General features: G+C 47.6%; 1 protein-coding gene across 2 annotated transcripts in view; it reads left to right on the plus strand.

Annotated features, from left to right (window-relative positions):
- Positions 1–21,316, plus strand: part of CEP112 (centrosomal protein 112) — a 441,731-nt gene that overhangs the window by 146,262 nt on the left and 274,153 nt on the right. For both annotated transcript variants that reach the window (XM_077460662.1, XM_077460663.1), the window contains exon 17: positions 15,050–15,129. In XM_077460662.1, the coding sequence (XP_077316788.1) occupies positions 15,050–15,129 (80 nt within the window). The remainder of the gene's footprint in view (positions 1–15,049; positions 15,130–21,316) is intronic.

Consider the following 21,316-nt stretch of genomic DNA (forward strand, 5'->3'; position numbering starts at 1 on the left):
GCGGACAAAGTTGAGCCAACAGTCCGCCCGTGTGTACGCGGCCTTTGTGTTGGTCCATCACATAAAATTCCCATAAAATACATTTACGTTTGTGGTTGTAACATGAGAAAAATGTGGAACATTTCAAGGGGTATGAATACTTTTTCAAGGCACTGTATATGATATATTACTGCCTATAGAAGACCCCTGTATTTATTATATATATGATATATTACTACCTATAGAAGACCCCTGTATTTATTATATATATGATATATTGCTGCCTATAGAAGACCCCTGTATTTATTATATATATGATATATTACTACCTATAGAAGACCCCTGTATTTATTATATATATGATATATTACTACCTATAGAAGACCCCTGTATTTATTATATATATGATATATTACTACCTATAGAAGACCCCTGTATTTATTATATATATGATATATTACTGCCTATAGAAGACCCCTGTATTTATTATATATATGATATATTACTGCCTATAGAAGACCCCTGTATTTATTATATATATGATATATTACTACCTATAGAAGACCCCTGTATTTATTATATATATGATATATTACTACCCATGGGAGACCCCTGTATTTATTATATATATGATATATTACTACCTATAGAAGACCCTTGTATTTATTATATATATGATATATTACTACCTATAGAAGACCCCTGTATTTATTATATATGATATATTACTGCCTATAGAAGACCCCTGTATTTATTATATATATGATATATTACTGCCTATAGAAGACCCCTGTATTTATTATATATATCAGTGGTCATCAACCCTGTCCTCAGGGCCCACTAACAGGCCAAGTTTTATATATTACCTTGGGGAGATGCAAACTAGAATACTGCAATCACTGAGCAGCAAATTATATCACCTGTGATGTATTTCGGTTATCTTGCAAACCTGGCCTGTTAGTGGGCCCTCAGGACAGGGTTGATGACCACTGATATATATGATATATTACTACCTATAGAAGACCCCTGTATTTATTATATATATGATATATTACTGCCTATAGAAGACCCCTGTATTTATTATATATATGATATATTACTACCTATAGAAGACCCCTGTATTTATTATATATATGATATATTACTGCCTATAGAAGACCCCTGTATTTATTATATATATGATATATTACTGCCTATAGAAGACCCCTGTATTTATTATATATATGATATATTACTACCTATAGAAGACCCCTGTATTTATTATATATATGATATATTACTACCTATAGAAGACCCCTGTATTTATTATATATATGATATATTACTACCTATAGAAGACCCTTGTATTTATTATATATATGATATATTACTACCTATAGAAGACCCCTGTATTTATTATATATATGATATATTACTGCCTATAGAAGACCCCTGTATTTATTATATATATGATATATTACTACCTATAGAAGACCCCTGTATTTATTATATATATGATATATTACTACCTATAGAAGACCCCTGTATTTATTATATATATGATATATTACTACCTATAGAAGACCCCTGTATTTATTATATATATGATATATTACTGCCTATAGAAGACCCCTGTATTTATTATATATATGATATATTACTGCCTATAGAAGACCCCTGTATTTATTATATATATGATATATTACTGCCTATAGAAGACCCCTGTATTTATTATATATATGATATATTACTGCCTATAGAAGACCCCTGTATTTATTATATATATGATATATTACTACCTATAGAAGACCCCTGTATTTATTATATATATGATATATTACTACCTATAGAAGACCCCTGTATTTATTATATATATGATATATTACTACCTATAGAAGACCCCTGTATTTATTATATATATTATATATTACTGCCTATAGAAGACCCCTGTATTTATTATATATATGATATATTACTACCTATAGAAGACCCCTGTATTTATTATATATATGATATATTACTGCCTATAGAAGACCCCTGTATTTATTATATATATGATATATTACTGCCTATAGAAGACCCCTGTATTTATTATATATATGATATATTACTGCCTATAGAAGACCCCTGTATTTATTATATATATGATATATTACTGCCTATAGAAGACCCCTGTATTTATTATATATATGATATATTACTACCTATAGAAGACCCCTGTATTTATTATATATATGATATATTACTACCTATAGAAGACCCCTGTATTTATTATATATATGATATATTACTACCTATAGAAGACCCCTGTATTTATTATATATATTATATATTACTGCCTATAGAAGACCCCTGTATTTATTATATATATGATATATTACTACCTATAGAAGACCCCTGTATTTATTATATATATGATATATTACTGCCTATAGAAGACCCCTGTATTTATTATATATATGATATATTACTACCCATGGGAGACCCCTGTATTTATTATATATATGATATATTACTACCTGTAGAAGACCCCTGTATTTATTATATATATGATATATTACTACCTATAGAAGACCCTTGTATTTATTATATATATGATATATTACTACCTATAGAAGACCCCTGTATTTATTATATATATGATATATTACTGCCTATAGAAGACCCCTGTATTTATTATATATATGATATATTACTAACTATAGAAGACCCCTGTATTTATTATATATATATGATATATTACTACCTATAGAAGACCCTTGTATTTATTATATATATGATATATTACTACCTATAGAAGACCCCTGTATTTATTATATATATGATATATTACTGCCTATAGAAGACCCCTGTATTTATTATATATATGATATATTACTAACTATAGAAGACCCCTGTATTTATTATATATATATGATATATTACTACCTATAGAAGACCCTTGTATTTATTATATATATGATATATTACTACCTATAGAAGACCCCTGTATTTATTATATATATTATATATTACTGCCTATAGAAGACCCCTGTATTTATTATATATATGATATATTACTGCCTATAGAAGACCCCTGTATTTATTATATATATGATATATTACTGCCTATAGAAGACCCCTGTATTTATTATATATATGATATATTACTAACTATAGAAGACCCCTGTATTTATTATATATATATGATATATTACTACCTATAGAAGACCCTTGTATTTATTATATATATGATATATTACTACCTATAGAAGACCCCTGTATTTATTATATATATTATATATTACTGCCTATAGAAGACCCCTGTATTTATTATATATATGATATATTACTACCCATGGGAGACCCCTGTATTTATTATATATATGATATATTACTACCTGTAGAAGACCCCTGTATTTATTATATATATGATATATTACTACCTATAGAAGACCCTTGTATTTATTATATATATGATATATTACTACCTATAGAAGACCCCTGTATTTATTATATATATGATATATTACTGCCTATAGAAGACCCCTGTATTTATTATATATATGATATATTACTAACTATAGAAGACCCCTGTATTTATTATATATATGTGATATATTACTACCTATAGAAGACCCTTGTATTTATTATATATATGATATATTACTACCTATAGAAGACCCCTGTATTTATTATATATATTATATATTACTGCCTATAGAAGACCCCTGTATTTATTATATATATGATATATTACTGCCTATAGAAGACCCCTGTATTTATTATATATATGATATATTACTGCCTATAGAAGACCCCTGTATTTATTATATATATGATATATTACTACCCATGGGAGACCCCTGTATTTATTTTATATCATACATGACTGCCCATAGTCCAATGTTAGGTGATACATTACCGGACACAGGAAGCCCCTCTTATCGGTCATATAATAATAAGAGATAAGTGTTGCACACATCATTTTGGTGCATGCGGTTTTCAGCTGTAAAGTAACCCCAGTATGAGGTATAGGCTGGCATGGTTGGTGAATGGAGTAGATTTAGGGGGTGCATTAATGTAGTTAGAAGGTTTGGCATCGGGGTTTATTATTTAGTATTTGGGTTGGGGGTATCATCCATGGTCTTGCTCTTCCAGTTGCTGCACAGTGACAGTTAATGATGAGGGTACGTAGGGGGGCCGCATTCCCAAGGCAGTAAAGTCTGTTCTGTTGATGGACGTATCTCAGGATTCTTTAGAATTGGTACCAGTTCTTGGCCTGTCTGATTATGATGGTGGGGAGGGGGGAACCTGGAACCCTCTGTGTGATTTACCCCCGCACGGACCCCCCGGTACTGGCAGCCTTCAGTTGTGCTGAGTTTCAGAGGAATAATAAGCAGGTGTGCGACATGTGTTTCTCAGATCCGGGGAAGGAAATTTACTGCCCACATGCCACACCTTGGAGCGCCAGATCTCTTATTAAGCAAACTATGTGCGCCCAGCTGCAGAGATCCTTCTGTCCGCCATAAATCTCCGTAATCAGAACCATCCGCATTGTAAAGTGTAATGGGATTAGCGATGTGGACAGGGTGTAGGAATGCCATGTGTAACACATACGTCCCGTGTCTTCCCTCCGCCATGTTTGTTCTGCAGCTGTCACTGACTCACCTTCATGGGCCCGAGTCTAACATGATTCACTTCTTCTGTTCAGAATATTTTTACCAAGATCGGGTCCCTGGGGTCTGATAATCATCTACTTCCGAAGACAATAGAGCACCGAGGTCCTTGTATGAGTCATTATAAGGATCTCTCTAAGGCCGGCACATTCCTCGCCCGGCACATTCCTCGCCCGGCTCCTCTGATTGTACGGCACTATGTCACCATGCAGGAAGCATCACACATGGCTCATGCCGGGCGTGGGAGCACCAAGGGGTGAGGTCATTGTCCTGTGGTCATTGTCCTTTGATATGCGTTGGATGTTCCTTTCGTCGGCAGTGAATACACTCTGGACGGCGTTGTCCACTCTCTAAATAAACCAACTCAGAAGATTTCCCCAACATCTTGATTCTGTTCTTCATGGGTACTCACTAGAGATCTGACCAAAGATGTGCCGTATGAGATGTCCATGGGAAGCTGCAAGAAGATTTCATCAATTTCTCCTCCTTCCTCTGGGCCTTTCCAGCTTCCACTCTTCTACCCTCATCCACCATCTTTTCTGTGTCTCCAGAGTGTGCCTGCCCCAAGCACACACTATTCATGGTGTGGCGATACATATAATGCAGTCTGCAGTCACCCCCATGCTAATGTTGGCTGTAGCTTAATCCCCTTTTGAAGTTCAAATTATGGGCATTTCTTGGGGGTAGGTACAGGCAGCACACAGCCCCACCCCATCTACGTCACACAGTGCGGCAGACCGGTAACACTGAACCGCGGATACGTCACACAGAGCCACAGATACGTCACACTGAGGAGCAGATACGTCACACAGAGCCACAGATACGTCACACAGAGCCACAGATACGTCACACAGAGCCACAGATACGTCACACTGAGGAGCAGATACGTCACACAGAGCCACAGATACGTCACACAGAGCCACAGATACGTCACACAGAGCCACAGATACGTCACACTGAGCCGCAGATACGTCACACAGAGCCACAGATACGTCACACTGAGCCGCAGATACGTCACACTGAGGCGCAGATACGTCACACTGAGGAGCAGATACGTCACACTGAGCCGCAGATACGTCACACTGAGCCGCAGATACGTCACACTGAGGCGCAGATACGTCACACTGAGGAGCAGATACGTCACACTGAGCCACAGATACGTCACACAGAGCCACAGATACGTCACACAGAGCCACAGATACGTCACACTGAGCCGCAGATACGTCACACAGAGCCACAGATACGTCACACAGAGCCACAGATACGTCACACAGAGCCACAGATACGTCACACAGAGCCACAGATACGTCACACAGAGCCACAGATACGTCACACAGAGCCACAGATACGTCACACTGAGCCGCAGATACGTCACACAGAGCCGCAGATACGTCACACTGAGCCGCAGATACGTCACACTGAGCCGCAGATACGTCACACTGAGGCGCAGATACGTCACACTGAGGAGCAGATACGTCACACTGAGGAGCAGATACGTCACACTGAGCCGCAGATACGTCACACTGAGCCGCAGATACGTCACACTGAGGCGCAGATACGTCACACTGAGGAGCAGATACGTCACACTGAGCCGCAGATACGTCACACTGAGCCGCAGATACGTCACACTGAGGCGCAGATACGTCACACTGAGGAGCAGATACGTCACACTGAGGAGCAGATACGTCACACTGAGGAGCAGATACGTCACACTGAGGCGCAGATACGTCACACTGAGGAGCAGATACGTCACACTGAGGAGCAGATACGTCACACTGAGGAGCAGATACGTCACACTGAGCCGCAGATACGTCACACTGAGGAGCAGATACGTCACACTGAGCAGCAGATACGTCACACTGAGCAGCAGATACATCACACTGAGGCGCAGATACGTCACACTGAGGCGCAGATACGTCACACTGAGGAGCAGATACGTCACACTGAGCCGCAGATACGTCACACTGAGGTGCAGATACGTCACACTGAGCCGCAGATACGTCACACTGAGGCGCAGATACGTCACACTGAGGAGCAGATACGTCACACTGAGGAGCAGATACGTCACACTGAGCCGCAGATACGTCACACTGAGCCGCAGATACGTCACACTGAGGCGCAGATACGTCACACTGAGGAGCAGATACGTCACACTGAGCCGCAGATACGTCACACTGAGCCGCAGATACGTCACACTGAGGCGCAGATACGTCACACTGAGGAGCAGATACGTCACACTGAGGAGCAGATACGTCACACTGAGGAGCAGATACGTCACACTGAGGCGCAGATACGTCACACTGAGGAGCAGATACGTCACACTGAGGAGCAGATACGTCACACTGAGGAGCAGATACGTCACACTGAGCCGCAGATACGTCACACTGAGGAGCAGATACGTCACACTGAGCAGCAGATACGTCACACTGAGCAGCAGATACATCACACTGAGGCGCAGATACGTCACACTGAGGCGCAGATACGTCACACTGAGGAGCAGATACGTCACACTGAGCCGCAGATACGTCACACTGAGGTGCAGATACGTCACACTGAGCAGCAGATACGTCACACTGAGCCGCAGATACGTCACACTGAGGCGCAGATACGTCACACTGAGGAGCAGATACGTCACACTGAGGAGCAGATACGTCACACTGAGCCGCAGATACGTCACACTGAGGTGCAGATACGTCACACTGAGCAGCAGATACGTCACACTGAGCAGCAGATACGTCACACTGAGGAGCAGATACGTCACACTGAGGAGCAGATACGTCACACTGAGGAGCAGATACGTCACACTGAGGAGCAGATACGTCACACTAAGGAGCAGATACGTCACACAGAGCCAAAGATACGTCACACTGAGCCGCAGATACGTCACACTGAGCCGCAGATACGTCACACTGAGGCGCAGATACGTCACACTGAGGAGCAGATACGTCACACTGAGGAGCAGATACGTCACACTGAGGAGCAGATACGTCACACTGAGGCGCAGATACGTCACACTGAGGCGCAGATACGTCACACTGAGGAGCAGATACGTCACACTGAGGAGCAGATACGTCACACTGAGGAGCAGATACGTCACACTGAGGAGCAGATACGTCACACTGAGCCGCAGATACGTCACACTGAGGCGCAGATACGTCACACTGAGGCGCAGATACGTCACACTGAGGAGCAGATACGTCACACTGAGGAGCAGATACGTCACACTGAGGAGCAGATACGTCACACTGAGGAGCAGATACGTCACACTGAGGAGCAGATACGTCACACTGAGCCGCAGATACGTCACACTGAGGAGCATATACGTCACACTGAGCCGCAGATACGTCACACTGAGCCGCAGATACGTCACACTGAGGAGCAGATACGTCACACTGAGGAGCAGATGCGTCACACTGAGGAGCAGATACGTCACACTGAGGAGCAGATACGTCACACTGAGGAGCAGATACGTCACACTGAGGAGCAGATACGTCACACTGAGGCGCAGATGCGTCACACTGAGGAGCAGATGCGTCACACTGAGGAGCAGATACGTCACACTGAGGAGCAGATACGTCACACTGAGGCACAGATACGTCACACTGAGGAGCAGATACGTCACACTGAGGAGCAGATACGTCACACTGAGGCGCAGATGCGTCACACTGAGGCGCAGATGCGTCACACTGAGGAGCAGATACGTCACACTGAGGCACAGATACGTCACACTGAGGCGCAGATACGTCACACTGAGGAGCAGATACGTCACACTGAGCCGCAGATACGTCACACTGAGCCGCAGATACGTCACACTGAGGCGCAGATGCGTCACACTGAGGAGCAGATGCGTCACACTGAGGAGCAGATACGTCACACTGAGGCGCAGATACGTCACACTGAGGCGCAGATACGTCACACTGAGGAGCAGATACGTCACACTGAGGAGCAGATACGTCACATACACTCAGTATGTGATGGTTGAGGGGTGTATACAGAGGGGGAGGGGTATATACATTGTATACAGTCAGTATGTGATGGTTGATGGGTGTATACAGAGGGGGAGGGGTATATACATTGTATACAGTCAGTATGTGATGGTTGATGGGTGTATACAGAGGGGGAGGGGTATATACATTGTATACAGTCAGTATGTGATGGTTGATGGGTATATATAGAGGGGAGGGGTATATACATTGTATACAGTCAGTATGTGATGGTTGATGGGTGTATACAGAGGGGGAGGGGTATATACATTGTATACAGTCAGTATGTGATGGTTGATGGGTGGGAATGACACGTGAAGGATACATTGGGGTATACGGAGTATATATACAGATGAATCTTTATCGGGCTCCTCGGCGTCTCCAGCACGGCGTTTGATGGCGGTTGCGAGTCGCCTGTAGAGGATAGCCGTGTTTACTCCTGGGTGCGTCCAGCTGCCATTGTTTGCCCAGGAAGCGGCCCTCGGCCCGGGTCAGGTGCAGCTCCGCCATTATCTGACTGATTTACGGGGCTCTTGTCTTTTTAATAAGGCCTCCGCACATCAAAGGGGCCGAGGGGCCATAAATGAGAGCGTTTGATGAGGCCTCCAGGAACTCCGCCACCAAATGACTTTACAAGGCGAGGAAACACCTGCACCAGCCCTGATAACTGCCAGACCTGCAGAGTAAACAGGCCTGGCACCGCCGGGAGGGGCTGACACCACTTCCTCCTCACATCCAGTGGATAACAATGGATTATTCTGGATTTCTGTTGCTTGTCTGTGGGGATGAGATGTAGAATTGGTCCCGCATGCTGGAAAATGTTTTCATACAACCCCCCAGGCTGCTGTTGGCATCTTGCTGGGCTGTTAAGTGTTACAAGCAGAGGATTTATTCTAGGAGGGGGGATTGCGGGGAGGAAAGTTTGTACTAAGTGGAGGGGGGGCCACTGAGATCCTGTCACTACAGCTGGGAGGAGGGATTGTAATGGGGAGATTGTTATAAAGATGGTTATGCTAGGAGGGGGGATTTGTAGGGGGATTTGAGAAGGCATTTATTCTAGGAGGAGGGATTTATGCTAGAAGGGGCGATTTATGCTAGGAGGAGGGATTTATGCTAGGTGGAGGGATTTATGCTAGAGGGGGGGATGTATGCTAGGAGGGCAGATTTATGCTAGGAGGGCGGATTTATGCTAGGAGGCGGGCTTTGTAGGGGGATTTGGGGAGGCATTTATTCTAGGAGGAGTGATTTGTAGGGGGATTTGAGAAGGCATTTATGCTGGGAGGGAGGATTTATGCTAGGAGGTTGGATTTATGCTAGGAGGGGGTGCTTTGTAGGGGGATTTGGGGAGGCATTTATTCTAGGAGGAGGGATTTATTTTAAGAGGGGGAATTTGAGATAAGGGGGCGGTATTATGCTAAGAATGGAGATTTGTACTAAGAAGGGGAACTTATACTATGTGGGGGGGGGGGGGGGGGGAGTTATACTAGGATGGGGTTTTTGTGGGGGCAATTTATGCTGAGAGGGGGGATTTATGATAAGAAGGGAGATTTTTTGGGGGAGGGAGGATTTATGCTAGGACGGGAGATTTTGTGGTAAGGAAGGGATTTATACTAGGAGGGAGAATTTGTGGGGGAGAATTTGTCGCAAGGGGGGGTTTATGCTAAGAAGGGAGATTTGTGGTAAGGGGTTATTTATAGTCAGAGGGAGGATTTACACTCGGAGGGAGGAGGGGGGATTTGTGGGGAGAGGATTTATGCTAGGAGGAGGATTTGTGATAAGTGGGGTATTTATACTAGGAGGGGGGATTTGTGGGGAGAGGATTTATACTAGGAGGGGGGGATTTGTGATAAGTTGGGTATTTATACTATGAGGGGGGATTTGGGGTTGAAGCTTTGTGTTAGGAAAGGAAATTTGGGGGGGGGGGATTTGTGCTTGGAGGGATGATTTTTTTTTCATTGGGATAATTTGTGCTAGGAGGGGGAATGGTTGGGGGGATTTAAGCTGGTAAGGAGGTTGGGGGGGAAAGATTTGTGCTAGGAGGGGGAAAAGTGTGCGTTTGTGTGCATTTTTGCTTTTTTTTTGGGGGGGGGGGGGATATTCTCTTGCAGAGGAAGTTTATACTTAGGAGGGTGAGTATGCAGATTAGTTCTGGATTTTTTTTTTTGGGGGGGGGGGATTTTTGCTGAGACCGGGGAGAGGGGGGGGGGATCTCTTCCTGTTTCATGTTGGATCTCATTAGCACGACGCAGCTGAACTTTCCCCCACCGTCTGAATCGCCTCGTCCTGTGTGTGTGGGGGGGGGGGTTGTGACCTGTGAGCCGCCGCTGTGATGAGTTCATCATCAATATCAGACAAATTGGTAGGTCACGGTTAATGGCGCCGACATGTACTGCGTACTTTTATTTATATCTCATTCCCCCCCTGACTGTCCCGGGGGTTTGGGGGGATTGGGGGGTTTGGGGGGTTGGGACGGAGTCTTTTTGGATTTGAGGTCCTCGCTGAGTCATTGTTGCAGAAGCTTTGTAGCGTTCTCTGGATGCTGTTCCTTTCTAGGATCAATATTTTGATACATAGTGGATTTCTGTCCCTGATGAAGAATTTATATGCACTTTTTTTCGAAACGCGTCGGAGACTTTTCAGCTACCTACTACACTGAGTGATGTTTTCACCGCTTCTCTTTGGTGTATCTCTAGTTGTATCTATCTATTCAATGTTCTTTGGTTTCCATCCGTCGGATCGCTGATATTCTGACATCGTCTATTTCTCCTTCAATCAATTATATATTTTTTTAGATAAATTAATTTTCTTGAAAATCATTATTTTTTCTTTATTATTTTTGCCTTTACAATCCCAATTTTTTGAGGTCTCAGTGTTGCGTTTCTCCTTTCCGGGTCCTCAAGGCGACCCGACAGGTCAGGTTTTCAGGCCCTCCATTGTTTTTCACAGGTGATTTGATCAGTTTCACTGCCTTAGTAATTACCACAGCCGGTTCTTCGAAGGGAAATCCTGAAAACATGACCTGTCGGGGCGCCTTGAGGACTGGAGTTGAGAAACACTAGTCCACATGTGTCAAATACAAGGCCCAAGGGCCGAATCTGGCCCACCAGGCCACGTCATGGGGCCCTGGCACCCAGGGCTTTTGAACGCAACACTGGACTATGTACATAGCACTTCCCTGAACCCTGCACTCTGTACATAGCGCACCCCTCAACCCTGCGCTATGGCTACAGCACACCTCTGAACCCCACACTCTGTACATAGCGCACCCCTGAACCCTGCACTCTGTACACGGCCCACCCCTCAACCCTGCACTCTGACCATAGCGCACCTCTGAACCCTGCACTCTGTACATAGCAAACCCCTGAACTCTGCACTCTGTACATGGCACACCCCTCAACCCTGCACTCTGTACACGGCCCACCCCTCAACCCTGCGCTATGGCCACAGCACACCTCTGAACCCTGCACTCTGTACATAGCGCACCCCTGAACCCTGCACTCTGTACACGGCCCACCCCTCAACCCTGCGCTATGGCCACAGCACACCTCTGAACCCTGCACTCTGTACATGGCGCACCCCTCAACCCTGCACTCTGACCATAGCGCACCTCTGAACCCTGCACTCTGTACATAGCAAACCCCTGAACTCTGCACTCTGTACATGGCACACCCCTCAGCCCTGCACTCTGTACATAGCACACCTCTGAACCCTGCACTATGTACACAGCGCACCCCTCAACCCTGCACTCTGGCAATTGCACACCTCTGAACCCTGCACTGTGTACATAGCACACCTCTGAACCCTGCACTGTGTACATAGCACACCTCTGAACCCTGCACTCTGTACATAGCACACCCCTGAACCCTGCACTCTGTACATAGCGCACCTCTGAACCCTGCACTCTGTACATAGCGCACCCCTGAACCCTGCACTCTGTACACGGCCCACCCCTCAACCCTGCGCTATGGCCACAGCACACCTCTGAACCCTGCACTCTGTACACAGCGCACCCCTCAACCCTGCACTCTGTACACAGCGCACCCCTCAACCCTGCACTCTGGCCATAGCACACCTCTGAACCCTGCATACTCTGTACATGGAGCACCCCTCAACCCTGCACTCTGATTATAGCGCACCCTTGAATCCTGCACTCTGTACATAGCACACCCCTGAACCACACACTCTATACATAGCGCATTGCTGAACCCTACACTCTGTACACAGCGCACCCCTGAACCCTGCACTCTGTACACAGCGCACCCCTGAACCCTGCACTCTGTACACAGCGCACCCCTGAACTCTGCACTCTGTACATGGCACACCCCTGAACCCTGCACTCTTACTTAGTGCTTTCCTAAACCCTGCATTCTGTACATAGCACATCTCTGAACGCTGCACTCTGTACATAGCGCTCTCCTGAACTCTGTACATAGAACACCCCTGAAACTGCTAGTATTTATTGCCCCTTTAAGATCATTCCACTGTTAGTGCAATTTAGCCACACCCACAGTTGATGTGATTGGGTGGTTTGGAACGTAGTTGAGTTCCTCTGCTGTGCACCCTGGATACATTTGTATAGTCTTACAGGTAGAACTGACCCGTTAAGGACAACCATAATGCTGGTGCGACCCCCCAATTAATTTGATTTTGATACCCCCGATCCAGTCCTTTCCTCCCTAGCCTGACTGTCCCTGGCCCCGCCCCTTTCATTCATTGGATTTCAGTTCTATCACTCATGGAGGCTCAGCATCACATGTGGGCGTTACCTATGCAAATACAGTCTGCCTAGGAACGCCCACACATACAGACTGACACCCACCCATCAAAGCATTTTGATATTTGCATAACTCCTCCCACTGCTTGTATCAAGGGTTCTTGTGCAAATCGGCAAGAAAAAAAATTCTGAAAAGTAGGCGGGGCCAGAGAATAAGTGTAAAATCAATAATTCAATAAAGGAAGGGGATCCATAGTAATGGAGGAGATCAGAAATACCCAGAAAAGATGTCACGTGTCATCATCGTGACTTAAAGTGAATGTAAACCTCAGACCTGAAATCTGAACAAAGCACATCCCTCTATAGTGTGTACTCGTCTCAGTCCAGAGCACTAAGTGTCATTTCTGTCTGCTGCCTCCTTCCCCTGCTATCTGCATGAGTCACTTCTGACAAGTTTTTCTGACACCAAGAGATAAAAGGTGACAGGGGTGGGAGCTTCAGCACACAGCCTGTGATTGATAGCCTCAGCTCTGTCCCTGTGTGCTGTGTGAAAGGGGTGGGGGGTCCTTTCCCTCCCCTCCAATCAGCGCTCACTGAGCTCTGCAGAGTGCATCTTCAGCTCCCCACCCCCTGCTATCTGAAACCTCAGACAAGCTGTATAAATTCAGCACTTTGAACGGATGTAGAGAAGAGAAGACCGTAGATAAAAAGGTACAACTTATGTAGGAGGATTTGTTTCTCTGTGTATCATATGAGGCCAGTCACTGCACTGGGTATATGGAGGGTTTACAATCACTTTAAGGATCAGTAGACCCGGTCAGTAAAATTTTTAGCAAAGGTGAGAGCAGTTTTAAGATTAGTTTTCTCCCGAAGTTCCGCTTAACATTAATGTCATTTTCCATCCATTTAAATCTGCATCTTTTATTAAAATAATCCTCGGTGATCCCGCCATGGAGGTCATGTCTGGGTGCTTCCTGTTATAGGGTGACAACGCTCAGTCCCTGCTTAGATTGAATAATCTGGGAATGGAGGGAGGACATAGGATTCAGTAATAGTCTGGTGGGGGGGGGGGTCAGATGAGGGTCCCCAGGGACAGGTCGGGGGAGTCAAATGAGGGGTCCCAGGGACAGGTCGCAGGGGTCAGATGAGGGGCCCCAGGGACAGGTCGGGGGGTCAGATGAGGGGCCCCAGGGACAGATGAGGGGCCCCAGGGACAGGTCGGGGGGTCAGATGAGGGGTCGCAGGGATCAGATGAGGGGTCCCAGGGACAGGTCGGGGGGTCAGATGAGGGGCCCCAGGGATAGATGAGGGGCCCCAGGGACAGGTCGCAGGGGTCAGATGAGGGGCCCCAAGAACAGGTCGGGGGGTCAGATGAGGGGCCCCAGGGACAGGTCGGGGGGTCAGATGAGGGGCCCCAGGGACAGGTTGGGGGGTCAGATGAGGGGCCCCAGGGACAGGTCGCAGGGGTCAGATGAGGGGCCCCAAGAACAGGTCTGGGGGTCAGATGAGGGGCCCCAGGGACAGGTTGGAGGGTCAGATGAGGGGCCCCAGGGACAGATGAGGGGCCCCAAGAACAGGTCGGGGGGTCAGATGAGGGGTCCCAGGGACAGGTCAGGGGGGTCAGATGAGGGGCCCCAGGGACAGGTGAGGGGCCCCAGGGACAGATCTGAGGGTAGGAGGACACAGGGAGCTCTAGCATGCACTGATGTTTTCCTCTCCTCCATTGACTTTGGCAGGTTCACCATCTTCACAAGCAGCTGGAAGAAGAGAAGGACGGGGCCCAGAAGAAAATCTCCAAGCTCAGTGATCTCCTCCGGTGAGTGACATTGGCCGGGTTCCCGATGTTCTGACCACAAGGGGGTGCTGTTCCATTGCATTTTCCATTGCATTATACCACCTTCCCTCCTATGGCAGGGGGGCCGCACATCAGACAAGACCCTGGGGGGGGCTGCATGTGGCTCCACCTGACCATCCAGAGTATAATGAACAAGGGCCACATCTACAACTAAAACGGGCTTAATAACCGATAGAGGAGTTTAGTTCCAGAAATAATTTTTATCAGCTTTAATGGGTTGAAGAGCTTGCAATCTAAAATCAGTCAACAATCAAAAGTGTATTTTTCAGTTCAGTAAAGAGATCTCCCCTGAATATTTATTGTCTATATATTGTTATTATTGTTTTTAGTGTATTTTGAGTGTAAAAATCCATTCACAAAGATGATCCCTCCATAACTTAAGGCTGGTTCCAGGCTGCAGATAATGGTGAGGTTCCAGGCTGGAGATAATGGTGAGGTTCCAGGCAGGAGATAATGGTGAGGTTCCAGGCTGGAGATAATGGTGAGGTTCCAGGCTGGAGATAATGGTGAGGTTCCAGGCTGGAGATAATGGCGAGATTCCAGGCGGGAGATAATGGTGAGGTTCCAGGCAGGAGATAATGGTGTGGTTCTAGGCTGGGGATAATGGTGAGGTTCCAGGCTGGAGATAATGGTGAGGTTCCAGGCTGGGGATAATGGTGAGGTTCCAGGCAGGAGATAATGGTGAGGTTCCAGGCTGGAGATAATGGTGAGGTTCCAGGCAGGAGATAATGGTGAGGTTCCAGGCTGCAGATAATGGTGAGGTTCCAGGCTGGAGATAATGGTGAGGTTCCAGGCTGGAGATAATGGTGAGGTTCCAGGCAGGAGATAATGGTGAGGTTCCAGGCAGGAGATAATGGTGAGGTTCCAGGCAGGGGGTAATGGTGAGGTTCCAGGCTGCAGATAATGGTGAGGTTCCAGGCAGGAGATAATGGTGAGGTTCCAGGCTGGAGATAATGGTGAGGTTCCAGGCTGGAGATAATGGTGAGGTTCCAGGCTGGGGATAATGGTGAGGTTCCAGGCTGGGGATAATGGTGAGGTTCCAGGCAGGAGATAATGGTGAGGTTCCAGGCTGGAGATAATGGTGAGGTTCCAGGCAGGAGATAATGGTGAGGTTCCAGGCTGGAGATAATGGTGAGGTTCCAGGCTGGAGATAATGGTGAGGTTCCAGGCTGGAGATAATGGTGAGGTTCCAGGCTGGGGATAATGGTGAGGTTCCAGGCTGGGGATAATGGTGAGGTTCCAGGCTGGAGAGAATGGTGAGGTTCCAGGCTGGAGAGAATGGTGAGGTTCCAGGCTGGAGAGAATGGTGAGGTTCCAGGCTGGAGATAATGGTGAGGTTCCAGGCTGGAGATAATGGTGAGGTTCCAGGCTGGAGATAATGGTGAGGTTCCAGGCTGGAGATAATGATGAGGTTCCTGGCTGCACATAATGGTGAGGTTCCAGGCTGGAGATAATGGTGAGGTTCCAGGATGGAGATAATGGTGAGGTTCCAGGCTGGAGATAATGATGAGGTTCCTGGCTGCACATAATGGTGAGGTTCGAGGCTGGGGATAATGGTGAGGTTCCAGGATGGAGATAATGGTGAGGTTCCAGGCTGAAGATAATGATGAGGTTCCAGGCTGGAGATAATGGTGAGGTTCCAGGCAGGAGATAATGGTGAGGTTCCAGGCTGGGGATAATGGTGAGGTTCCAGGCTGAAGATAATGATGAGGTTCCAGGCTGGAGATAATGGTGAGGTTCCTGGCTGCACATAATGGTGAGGTTCCAGGCTGGGGATAATGGTGAGGTTCCAGGCTGGGGATAATGGTGAGGTTCCAGGATGGAGATAATGGTGAGGTTCCTGGCTGCACATAATGGTGAGGTTCCAGGATGGAGATAATCCTCCACAACACACCCTCTTGTATCTGACCCCTCTGTGCTTCTAAGGTGCCCACTCCTGTGGTGGGCATTGTCATGTCTTTACATGTGGGAGGGGGGTTATACCAGCCTGATAGTGACTGTACTGTGTACAGGGGGTGACGGTAGATGTTGGTGCCATAGATATCAGACATGAATAGTACGCAGATACGAGACGTCTGGTCTCAGGTTGGAAGGACAGGCTGGTTGTCCTCGGGTTATCACACGCCAGGTGTGATTCTGGAATGACCCCCCCCCCCCTCTTATTAGCCTGAAACAGAAGCCTTGCCATCCCTTCGCTCCCTGCCAGTTCAGCATGGCAGCCGTCTAGCGGTGGCGCTCCTCCATGTTGGCCCGCTAATACTTCCTGTCACCTGACCAGGCGCTGGAGGACTGGGCTGGAAAGTCCTCTGACCTTCCCCACCTCCATCGAAAAATAGACCAGTTCACGTTCTCCCCGACTCGTCTCTCCTTCCATCGCCTGGCTTCCTTTCATCCCTCCTTCCATCACCTGGCTTCCTTTCATCTCTCCTTCCATCGCCTGGCTTCCTTTCATCCCCCCTCCCATCACCTGGCTTCCTTTCATCCCTCCTTCCATCACCTGGCTTCCTTTCATCCCTCCTTCCATCACCTGGCTTCCTTTCATCTCTCCTTCCATCGCCTGGCTTCCTTTCATCCCCCCTCCCATCACCTGGCTTCCTTTCATCTCTCCTTCCATCGCCTGGCTTCCTTTCATCCCTCCTTCCATCACCTGGCTTCCTTTCATCTCTCCTTCCATCGCCTGGCTTCCTTTCATCTCTCCTTCCATCGCCTGGCTTCCTTTCATCTCTCCTTCCATCACCTGGCTTCCTTTCATCTCTCCTTCCATCGCCTGGCTTCCTTTCATCCCCCCTCCCATCACCTGGCTTCCTTTCATCTCTCCTTCCATCGCCTGGCTTCCTTTCATCCCTCCTTCCATCACCTGGCTTCCTTTCATCTCTCCTTCCATCGCCTGGCTTCCTTTCATCTCTCCTTCCATCGCCTGGTTTCCTTTCATCTCCCCTTCCATCGCCTGGCTTCCTTTCATCCCTCCTTCCATCGCCTGGCTTCCTTTCATCTCTCCTTCCATCACCTGGCTTCCTTTCATCCCTCCTTCCATCGCCTGGCTTCCTTTCATCTCTCCTTCCATCGCCTGGCTTCCTTTCATCCCTCCTTCCATCGCCTGGCTTCCTTTCATCTCCCCTTCCATCGCCTGGCTTCCTTTCATCCCTCCTTCCATCGCCTGGCTTCCTTTCATCTCTCCTTCCATCGCCTGGCTTCCTTTCATCTCTCCTTCCATCACCTGGCTTCCTTTCATCTCTCCTTCCATCGCCTGGCTTCCTTTCATCTCTCCTTCCATCGCCTGGCTTCCTTTCATCTCTCCTTTCATCGCCTGGTTTCCTTTCATCTCTCCTTCCATCACCTGGCTTCCTTTCATCTCTCCTTCCATCGCCTGGCTTCCTTTCATCTCTCCTTCCATCACCTGGCTTCCTTTCATCTCTCCTTCCATCACCTGGCTTCCTTTCATCTCTCCTTCCATCGCCTGGCTTCCTTTCATCCCTCCTTCCATCGCCTGGTTTCCTTTCATCTCCCCTTCCATCGCCTGGCTTCCTTTCATCCCTCCTTCCATCGCCTGGCTTCCTTTCATCTCTCCTTCCATCGCCTGGCTTCCTTTCATCTCTCCTTCCATCGCCTGGCTTCCTTTCATCTCTCCTTCCATCGCCTGGCTTCCTTTCATCCCTCCTTCCATCGCCTGGCTTCCTTTCATCCCTCCTTCCATCACCTGGCTTCCTTTCATCTCTCCTTCCATCGCCTGGCTTCCTTTCATCCCTCCTTCCATCGCCTGGCTTGCTTTCATCTCTCCTTCCATCGCCTGGTTTCCTTTCATCTCCCCTTCCATCGCCTGGCTTCCTTTCATCTCCCCTTCCATCGCCTGGCTTCCTTTCATCCCTCCTTCCATCGCCTGGCTTCCTTTCATCTCTCCTTCCATCGCCTGGCTTCCTTTCATCTCTCCTTCCATCGCCTGGCTTCCTTTCATCCCCCCTCCCATCACCTGGCTTCCTTTCATCCCTCCTTCCATCACCTGGCTTCCTTTCATCCCTCCTTCCATCACCTGGCTTCCTTTCATCTCTCCTTCCATCGCCTGGCTTCCTTTCATCCCCCCTCCCATCACCTGGCTTCCTTTCATCTCTCCTTCCATCGCCTGGCTTCCTTTCATCCCTCCTTCCATCACCTGGCTTCCTTTCATCTCTCCTTCCATCGCCTGGCTTCCTTTCATCTCTCCTTCCATCGCCTGGTTTCCTTTCATCTCCCCTTCCATCGCCTGGCTTCCTTTCATCCCTCCTTCCATCGCCTGGCTTCCTTTCATCTCTCCTTCCATCACCTGGCTTCCTTTCATCCCTCCTTCCATCGCCTGGCTTCCTTTCATCTCTCCTTCCATCGCCTGGCTTCCTTTCATCCCTCCTTCCATCGCCTGGCTTCCTTTCATCTCCCCTTCCATCGCCTGGCTTCCTTTCATCCCTCCTTCCATCGCCTGGCTTCCTTTCATCTCTCCTTCCATCGCCTGGCTTCCTTTCATCTCTCCTTCCATCACCTGGCTTCCTTTCATCTCTCCTTCCATCGCCTGGCTTCCTTTCATCTCTCCTTCCATCGCCTGGCTTCCTTTCATCTCTCCTTTCATCGCCTGGTTTCCTTTCATCTCTCCTTCCATCACCTGGCTTCCTTTCATCTCTCCTTCCATCACCTGGCTTCCTTTCATCTCTCCTTCCATCACCTGGCTTCCTTTCATCTCTCCTTCCATCACCTGGCTTCCTTTCATCTCTCCTTCCATCGCCTGGCTTCCTTTCATCCCTCCTTCCATCGCCTGGTTTCCTTTCATCTCCCCTTCCATCGCCTGGCTTCCTTTCATCCCTCCTTCCATCGCCTGGCTTCCTTTCATCTCTCCTTCCATCGCCTGGCTTCCTTTCATCTCTCCTTCCATCGCCTGGCTTCCTTTCATCTCTCCTTCCATCGCCTGGCTTCCTTTCATCCCTCCTTCCATCGCCTGGCTTCCTTTCATCCCTCCTTCCATCACCTGGCTTCCTTTCATCTCTCCTTCCATCGCCTGGCTTCCTTTCATCCCTCCTTCCATCGCCTGGCTTGCTTTCATCTCTCCTTCCATCGCCTGGTTTCCTTTCATCTCCCCTTCCATCGCCTGGCTTCCTTTCATCTCTCCTTCCATCGCCTGGCTTCCTTTCATCCCTCCTTCCATCACCTGGCTTCCTTTCATCTCTCCTTCCATCGCCTGGCTTCCTTTCATCTCTCCTTCCATCGCCTGGCTTCCTTTCATCTCTCCTTCCATCGCCTGGCTTCCTTTCATCCCTCTTTCCATCGCCTGGCTTCCTTTCATCTCTCCTTCCATCGCCTGGTTTCCTTTCATCTCCCCTTCCATCGCCTGGCTTCCTTTCATCCCTCCTTCCATCGCCTGGCTTCCTTTCATCTCTCCTTCCATCGCCTGGCTTCCTTTCATCTCTCCTTCCATCGCCTGGCTTCCTTTCATCTCCCCTTCCATCGCCTGGCTTCCTTTCATCCCTCCTTCCATCGCCTGGCTTCCTTTCATCTCTCCTTCCATCGCCTGGCTTCCTTTCATCCCTCTTTCCATCGCCTGGCTTCCTTTCATCTCCCCTCCCATCGCCTGGCTTCCTTTCATCCCTCCTTCCATCCCCTGGCTTCCTTTCATCTCTCCTTCCATCGCCTGGCTTCCTTTCATCTCTCCTTCCATCCCCTGGCTTCCTTTCATCTCTCCTTCCATCCCCTGGCTTCCTTTCATCTCCCCTCCCATCGCCTGGCTTCCTTTCATCCCTCCTTCCATCGCCTGGCTTCCTTTCATCCCTCTTTCCATCGCCTGGCTTCCTTTCATCTCTCCTTCCATCGCCTGGCTCCTTTTCATCTCTCCTTCTATCCTATTGTCTGGCTCCCTTCCTTGTCTCCTTCCATCGCCTGGCTCCCTTTCATCTCTCCGGTGGTTGGTGACGGGACTCCACACTTTAATGATTTCAGGGCCCCTTTATAGTGCAGACCCCTTTATATCACATTGCCCTCTTTTACTCTCTCCCTTGGCCATGGCAGCCCGTGTCTCCTCTCCTGGCTCTCCTGCCCCACAGACCGTGACTGTGGCGAGGGGTGGGTAGAGGTGCAGATCTGGATCTTATTACCCAGCAGGCGATTACCTGATTGTGGATATGAAAAGACCCCC

This window comes from Lithobates pipiens, unplaced genomic scaffold, assembly GCF_037356315.1.
Source record: "Lithobates pipiens isolate NorthernLeopardFrog02 unplaced genomic scaffold, aLitPip1_a1.2 Scaffold_28, whole genome shotgun sequence".
Classification (NCBI taxonomy): Eukaryota; Metazoa; Chordata; class Amphibia; order Anura; family Ranidae; genus Lithobates; species Lithobates pipiens.